We start from the raw sequence: 8,840 nt of genomic DNA, 5'->3' as shown, positions 1-8,840 counted from the left end.
TGCAAAATGTATATAACGAAAACACAGCATGTATGAACTTTCTTTTGTAGTGGTATCTTGTAGGTTTTGATATGCACTGACTTCCTTTCTAAGTTAAGTTAACCACTGTTGCATGCTGTTAGCACTGTAGTGTAGCTGGAGAGGCACTTAGAATTCTGCACAAAAGTCACATCCTTTGGATTTTCCCATAATATTTGTCTCAGTTACTTTACATAGAAAATAGTCTGCTGGTTGTTTGAGGCAGATGAGAAAGTCAGTAGGTCTTCATTTGGAAGGTGTATTACAATCCATTCCATTGGCAATAGAAAATGATTAATTCAAGTAAAAAGTTCCATACATTACATTTGAGGTACAAGATTTTCTGCAAACACAGACCTGACTCTTCCTGTTTATGCTCAACAGGTGCCGCAGACTGTACACCCTGTCCACAGGAATACTGGTCCAATGAGAAGAAAGATGAGTGCATTCCTAAAACAATTGAGTTCCTGATGTATCACGAGCCGATGGGAATAGCTGTCACAATTGTATCCCTGCTAGGGGCCTTCCTGTCACTGGCTACAATGACGGTCTTCATCTGCTACAAAGAAACTCCTGTGATAAAGGCCAGCAACTCAGAACTGAGCTGTTTCCTCTTGTTCTCTCTTTTTTTGTGTTTTCTCTGTCCCCTCACTTTTATGGGCCGACCCACTGTCTGGACGTGCATGCTGCGTCACACAGCTTTTGGTGTGACATTTGCACTTTGTATTTCCTGTGTGTTGGGCAAAACTATTGTTGTTGTTACAGCTTTCAAAGCCACATTTCCTGGCAACAAAATTGCAGTACAATTTGGTCCTGCACAGCAAAGAATCATAGTGTTCTCTTGCACTTTAATTCAGATAGTAATATGTGTGTTGTGGCTTAAGTTAAGCCCACCTTTCCCAGACATGGATTTTAAATACAGCAATAAGAAGATCAATTTGGAATGTAACACAGGCTCTGAGGCTGCTTTCTATGCAGTGCTGGGGTACATAGGGATCCTTGCAATGATATGTTTGGTCCTGGCATTTCAAGCAAGAAATTTGCCCGATAACTTTAATGAAGCCAAGTTTATCACATTCAGCATGCTCATATTTTGTGCTGTCTGGATCACTTTCATCCCAGCATATGTCAGCTCTCCTGGGAAGTTCACTGTAGCTGTGGAAATATTTGCAATTCTGTCATCAGCATTTGGCCTGTTCATTTGCGTTTTTGCACCTAAATGTTACATAATATTGATCAAGCCAGAGAAAAATACCAAAAAGCATGTCATGGGAAAAATAATTTGAACCAAAGAAAAAAAATAATGATAATGTAAGAAAAAAATAATGGTTCTAATACTCATACCTTTCATAAACTACTATCAATAGTAGTATATAAGTATAACAAGATTCTTTAGCATTTATATAACACAGTGTTCTCTTCAATAGATCTAATATTTAATTTATAACTGTTCCGTATATGGTATGACATTAAAATAAAGAATGATAATTTCACACTGCATATTGAATCATTGTAATTTTACTTGTCAAATTATTTATTAATGTAATACCATTTGTTGTTGATTATTTCATGACAGGGGATATGTGTGTATGTATGTACTTTGTAAAAGAAAATGTACATTTTAATTACATAAAGAAGACCTGTGTGATAAGAATCTGAAGTCTTCATGGAATACACTTGTGTGCTGTGATGTGTTCAGGCTTGGACTCTTAAATAGCATGTCAAGTTTGGGAAAAATTAGACTTAATAAAGTCAATTTACAACAGCTTCCTGTATCATGGTGAAACATGCAAATTGCTTGCCTTGCCAAGTGGGGGGTGGGGGCTGGGAGGGGCTATAGAGCCAACAGGCAATGCACAACTGCCCCACAAAATTATAATAACTGCAGAACGTGCATTCAAAGTTTTGAGCTTTTGAGAGAGTTTCAAAGATCTTGGTTATCCTAAAGTCCTCACACGTGTTTGTTTCATGAAAATTATTACATAAAATCCAAAATGGTTGACTTCCTGTAAAATGAAAAAATCACAGTGACCATTGGGCCCTGTTCTTTTTTTATTAAATTAAACTATATATGTATTGTATTAACTATCTGAGTATAACATATTATCAAGAGATGCATCGTTAGAGAAAAAAGTGAAAAATGTGTTTGCTGACATTGGGGAAACAGTATTTCAAAAAAGGTATGCTTTATTGTGTTTCCATCATAAATCTTTAACAGCTCAAATGACAACACATATATTTCATTGACATGACTTCTTGTGTGTGCAAATGCTCAAGCAACACATAAAATGTATTGTCATTTTGATCTTTGCATCATGTTTTTCTTGCTGTTTTTATTCGGTTTCAGAATTATGATGTAGCACTTTGGAGCAAAAATGCAAAAAAGGAGACCAAAAGCTGAGGCTAGAATAGCAAAACTATGGACAGCCACTGTATATTTCCCAGCCGTGCTCACATAAACTGGAATAAAAGTAATCCAAACTGCGAAGAATATCAGCATGCTGAAGGTGATGAATTTTGCCTCGTTAAAATTATCCGGCAGCTTGCGGGCCAAAAATGCCATCAGAAAGCACATGCAGGCCAAGATGCCAATGTATCCAAGGACACACCAGAAGCCGACATCTGAACCAGTAACACACTCAATGATGATGGAAGCATTGTAATCTGTGTTGCTGTTGGCATGAGGTGGACTGGTGAGCAGCCATATAAGACAGATTATCACCTGAGTGAAGAGAAAAACAGGATGTTAATTTTTATTTGACACAGCTGAAAGCATATTTATAGAGTTGACTTATGAAAAGTAATTCTACCTGAACAACAGTTCCTAAAAGTACACTGGCTCTCTGCTGGCTGGGTCCAAACCACTTCATGACATTATTCCCTGGCAGTGTGGACCTAAAAGCCATTAGGACCACTACTGTCTTGGCCAGGAGGCATGAAATGCAGAGGGCAAAACTGATGCCAAATGCAGGGTACCTGATACGGCAAAGCCAGTCTGAAGGCTCACCAATAAACAACAAGCCAACAAGGAAACAAACAGCAAGAAAGACCAAGAGAAGGAAGCTTAATTCCATGTTGTTGGCCCGAACCAGTGGTGTGTCTTTGTATTTGAAGAATATGGCGAGGATGGAGAGAGAAATACAAGCTCCAAGGACAGACACAATGCACAGCACAATACCCATTGACTCATGGTAAGACAGGAACTCAGTTGTCTTTGGGATGCAGAGATCTCTAACTTTATTTGGCCATGTGTCCTTCGAGCAGCGTGAGCACTCTAAAGAATCTGGAGATCGGGAGAGAGAAGAACTTTTAAATTTAGGAAGGCAATATCAGATATAAGTAGGTTAGCACAAAGAAGAATGGGTGATAACATCCAGAACACAACACACCAGTCTCATTACTAACTTCTCCCTCAGCACAGGGGACACAGTCGAAGCAGCAGATTGGTTCCCCTTTTCTCCTGGCGATGCGGGAACCTGGAGGACAACTGTTGCTGCATACAGACTTGAAAGCCTGAGAGGGAAAGTTCAGCCACTCAGAAAGACACTGATTTAAAACAATTTTCACCTGTGTCTTTGTTTGTACTGGTCTCTGCCAGCCCATTCTCATTCCAACGTCGTCAAGTACATCTCTGTCAGTGGCATTGTTATTACATGCTGGCGGACGGCCAAATGGCACTGGGCATGTCCACATGCAACATGCATGGGCTGCGTCACTTGAGAATAGAGACGGATGGAACCGGTTGCATGTGCATGAAAAGCTGAAGGACAGTGTCAGGTAATAACACTGCCGGTAACAACATGATAAAAGGTATACGAGTAGGGTAAGCGGGTGGAAAGATGGATAGGTCCCAAAAAGTTCCTTGCAAGAGTTTGCCTGTGGATGTGAGTTTTTTCTATACCTTAACTCAAATGTGCCCCTTTTGCCTAAACCTGTCTGTGACTTTGTTGCCTAATCCTAACCATCGAGATGTCTGTGTTGGTTACCATGTGCTGTTGTGTAAACATAAGGACCTTGCAGTGTCATCCCAGCATGTGCATTTGTTGACATAACGGTAACAGCATCCTGCAGCATAAATAGCTGATGCAGAAGGATACCTAAAATGTCATAAATAGACAGAGAAGGTCACTGACAGAGTGGCACCATGTGACAAGTTGGTATGAGAATGTGTTGTCTCGGCAGACTATTTCAAATACAAACCTTAATAAGTAATTACCTCAGCTATGCAATTACACAATTCACAATATTAGCCTTACAGTAGTGGTGCTTCATTGCAAACTGTCAGCACAATATTATACATGTTATTTATGAGGCTTATGGCTATAAATTTATATGCAATTGATGACAGTTTGAACTTGTTATATTTAAGGGTTATATTTTCTTTTGTTTGTTTAACAATAAAGTACACTGCACATGAGCGAGAACAAATTAGCTGATGTGTTGATCAAAAGTACATACAACAGCCTAAGAGGTGAACATGGTCTTAAGCCTGTTTGCAGAGAACACACCTGCTTCCCAACAGGCCACTGAATCACTGACTCATTGATGACTAGGCTGCGTCCAGGTGAAGAGGCATCATAGAAACCGACTTTTACCAAATGCAGTGAGCCATCAGGCCTCCTTTGCCAGTTCATGAGATCGTAATAAGCAATGGGGTCACCATTGTGATCAAAGTTGACTTTCTCTCCCAGCGCAGAAAAATTAACTAGCCTCATGTAGTGAATTAGCTGAGGGATTAAGGAAAACAGGTTATCAAAACAAAATCTGTACTGCAGGTGACTTTTTTCTCATCGTTATAATATCTTTTTTTTTTTTTTTACTTCAGAATTTATGCTATAATTAGGCTCACCTGCCAAGGTTTAACATTCTTTGGGTCTGCACATGCACCATTAAGGAAAGGCCCCTCTCCGACTATGCAGTTACTCATATCCTGTAAGGCATGGGCCACCACATATACAGCCTTGTAGACATTATATGACACTCTTAGCTGTGTCACATCAGAATAAGGAGAGTAAACATCATTTAAATCCTCCGTCCCTTTACATGGCAATCTGTCAAGGTAGTTGTCGCCACTGTGTGAATGGCCATTCACAGACCCATTCAGTCGGCAGTTAAACATCTCCTCCCACAATTCTGTGAAGAAAGCTGATTCATGAATATTGGACGATCCAAGACTGGCAAGATGTTTTCTCAGCCCTGGAATCACATCAGCTCTCTGGATTGCAAATCCTAGTGTTCCTGTTAGCAGATCTTTAGACTTTTCCCAGAGAGATTTGGCAGTGGCCCAAGCTTCACTGGCAATCCACTGCAGGCTGGTTATATTCCGACGTTGCATCTCGCTCAGAATGCCCTTCATTTCTGATTCACTACTAAAGTTAATTATGACCTTTGAAGAAGCCATCTAAACAGTGGAAATATAGGTATGGTTGATACTTAATGAAATAATGAAATTTAAACAATTTTATAACTTTAATTAGGTGATGATGTGTTGGACCTGCCATTCAAGCACCCATAAAAACTGATTATACCAGTGGTCTGCCCAAGTCATCTTTTGGCAGCCACAAGTAAGTCTAAAGTCTTTGCATTCAAGTCTCACGTCAAGTCCTAAACTTTGAGTTTCTGGTCTTATACAAGTCATAATGTGCTCTTCATCAAATGTATTGCAATTTTAAGAACAGAGTAATAATATACTAAATTTACAACAAGCATGAATGCTTTTTAAACTTTGATTTGTTTGTTAAAACAAGTTTGTTAACAGCTGTTGCATCTTTGTCTGTAACTGACCTGCACATTTTGCATACTTTTTTTCTTTTTTTCAGTTGGAACTCTGTAACATAATGATAGGTATTTATGGTTCTCTGCCACTTGATTGGGGCCTGTCAGGTCTGATTGGTTCAAACAAAGTGGATCTGGGAAACTAAGTGTTTACTCACTTGGAATTAATGGCATTAATGTTAGAAGATTAAGGAAATAAAAGGAAATTCATTGGTCCATGGTAAACTTTTTTAAACACTGCACTTTTTAATCTTTGGGTGTGGGAAGTGGTATGGAGTATTTACTTGGGTCAACACCTCTGGATCATAGCACATATCACTAACACATTAACAGGAACACATTATATAAAAAAACCCACTGGCTAAAGAAACCCAGATTTAATTGTGTCTCCTAAATACACCCTATGTCCTTGACGAAACACTATCACATTACAGCCTCAAAAGACTTAACATTGATTTAACGGTATCTTTACAAAGCTCATTTTTTTAGCATATTTAGAACATTTGTATTGACTCATCAGTACCTGAATTACATCCAGGAGCTCATCTAGAGCATGCTGACTCAGGATTACAGGGTAGAAGTGAGTATAGGCAGCACACACTCCGTACTGCACTGACTCCTGCAGGAAAAGCTGGATAGCAAAGCGAGCGTAATCAGATTCCACGCCAATGACCCCCACCCAGGTCCAGCCAAAATAGCTAACCAGCTGGGCCAGAGCTCTGATCTGAAAAGGCGTCACTGGGCATGGTGCGCATGAATGTGGGGAACTCTCTCTGGTTACTCAGACAGCTGCAGGACGCAAAATAGCTCACCTGGTGTTACAGAAAACAATTGTTAGCCTTCTCACCTGGCTCACTGAAAAGGCTGTTGAGCATCAAATTTCATCCAACAATACTACTGTCTTTCAAGCATTCAGTGGTGCAATTTTCTGTGCATTTGAAATGAAAAAGTGTAGTGTAGAGTACAGTGACTCACTCAGTAGTAAAATGGGAAATGAGTTAATACTAATGATAAAATATGGACATGTTTTTTAAATTTCTGAAAATACAATATTGTCATGTTACACTCCTAGCACAATACTCTAAATGTACAAATAAAGGGCTGTATTCTTAAATGTCTGATCAACAGTAAGGAATCTTTGTCAAGTGAAAACCATGTTCTGCCAAATCCAGTAAGTTTGAATAACTGGAGGTTTGAGTGTTTCTATATGGGTAAATAACATTCTTTCATTTACACAAAATAAACTATTTTCAAAAACCCCATTGGAGTATATGCAAAATACATCACTAATTATCACTAAGACAGAATGGGCCTGCTGTTCTTGTCCCTGAAAAATTGACACGAAGTATGGTTTTAACAATACAGCAATGAACTGCAACTGTGTGGCACTACAGACAGATTAAACATGGCAAAAGACAAGTATTATAACACTATGACAACAAAAGTACACAGACTATCAGGCAGTCTCACCAGGGGGATATGGAAAGAACCCAGGCTCCGCAGCAGGGCCATCGACACCCCAGAGGCAGCATCTCCTATGATTACAGGGGACACAGTGCTTTGGACAGCAGCACAGCCTAAATTTGAATTATTGTTTCTTTCCAGACCTTTGTCTCTGTTCTCACTCTCAGCTCTGATGTCTGCCTCTGGCTGTCCGTTCACCAACAGCAAGGATGCTCTCAGAGACACAGGTATGTCATCACAACTGTCACGAATGTGGAAACCCAGCTTAAGCTGTGGCAGGAGGTCACTACGCTGGTTGATCTCTTTGATTGCAAAAGTCATGGTCTGCATCCAACGCACAGCGCGAGAGCTGAAACTGTACAGAAGTGAAACGCAGTTCATCAAACAGCACCAATATATGTAAATGAAAACACACACACACACACACACACATATATATACATTCATAATAAAAAAAAAACATTGGTAAGTACAAAACAATTTACTGTGTACTGAACTAGCCAACTACTATCAAATACATTAAAAATATTCACTTACTACTTATACATAGTAGGTGCTGGTTTTGTTGTGTATGGTTGAAGAGATGCCACAGGGCTGTAGTGTAAAGGGAATAAGCCCCCTATAACAACATCTCCATCTTCGTACAGACTGTTTTTCTCGTCTTCTCCCAAGAAAACACAGTTATCTAGAGCAGCCGCTGAGAAAGGTTTGCCCCCAAAGAGAGAAAGAAACAAAAGAAACTTTGCAGCTGGCACTGCCATGGCTGGTCCAGGTTTTAGGGAAAAAAAGCTCATAAGTATTTCAATGGTAGTATACAGAAGAGCAGATGCCCTTTTTCATCACATACAAAGGATTATGATATTTCAGGGTGCAAGTGATTTATATACTGTAGGTAGCACACAAAAATCTCAGGGCACTGCCCACATAAAGTTGTGACATCATTCCAGGTAACACCTTAAGTTCCTGATGTGGGGGAAAACAGACAAAAAAAAAAAAGTGTGTCTTTCAACAGAATGGATATGCCTAAATAAGCCACTGAGGGGGGATTTTTTTCAGACCTGTGTTCTAGTCCAAACATTAACCAATATCTTTGGATTTGGCAATTTATCTACAGTTTGCTATATGCTCACCTTGACATAGGTAGAGAGCAGTGATGTTCATATTCAACTGCAACGGTGTGTTGGTGTGTGTGTGTGCAGATGTTCCTCAAAATTATTTTGAGTTTTACGTTACTACATGAAGAATGCAATGCATTTGTTAATACAATTTCTCAATGTCCCTGATTGATTTTTGCAAGTTTCTCATAATTGTGTGTGTGTGTGTGCATGTGTGTTTACATTTGTGCATGTGACTGCCGCAAGAAGGGCTGGAAGGCTAAGTGTATGCACATCGAGGTTGGCTGCAGAGGGCTTGCGGGGCAATCACTCAACAAAACCTTGAGTGCACTGAGCATCACTGGAGCGGAGAGGAGAAGAGCCATCAAGAACATCACGGAGGAAGCAAAGAAAGCCTTGAGATGGCTCTGGATTAGGACAGGAGATCCATGGGGGGTAGCAGATGTCACCTGAACATAAGCCAGGTCT

General features: G+C 39.8%; 2 protein-coding genes across 2 annotated transcripts in view; one reads left to right on the top strand and one right to left on the bottom strand.

The window, feature by feature from the left end:
- The window catches only part of LOC121943446, a 22,039-nt gene extending 20,735 nt beyond the window's left edge, over positions 1-1,304 (top strand). Inside the window, exon 32 of the mRNA XM_042486967.1 lies at positions 608-1,304. Within this exon, the coding sequence (XP_042342901.1) occupies positions 608-1,304 (697 nt within the window). The remainder of the gene's footprint in view (positions 1-607) is intronic.
- A 1,010-nt stretch (positions 1,305-2,314) lies between these two features.
- On the bottom strand, positions 2,315-8,018 carry LOC121942994 (extracellular calcium-sensing receptor-like). Its single transcript, XM_042486331.1, is given in 10 exon segments — positions 2,315-2,740; positions 2,829-3,301; positions 3,408-3,531; positions 4,527-4,745; positions 4,868-5,419; positions 6,317-6,523; positions 6,525-6,605; positions 7,264-7,370; positions 7,401-7,612; positions 7,798-8,018. Coding segments are annotated over 10 exon segments (2,622 nt in total).
- Between the last annotated feature and the right edge of the window lie 822 nt (positions 8,019-8,840).

This window comes from Plectropomus leopardus, chromosome 5 (assembly GCF_008729295.1).
Source record: "Plectropomus leopardus isolate mb chromosome 5, YSFRI_Pleo_2.0, whole genome shotgun sequence".
Taxonomy (NCBI): Eukaryota; Metazoa; Chordata; class Actinopteri; order Perciformes; family Serranidae; genus Plectropomus; species Plectropomus leopardus.
Note: the sequence above shows the minus strand (reverse complement) of the source record. Positions and strands in the feature narration are given on the sequence as shown.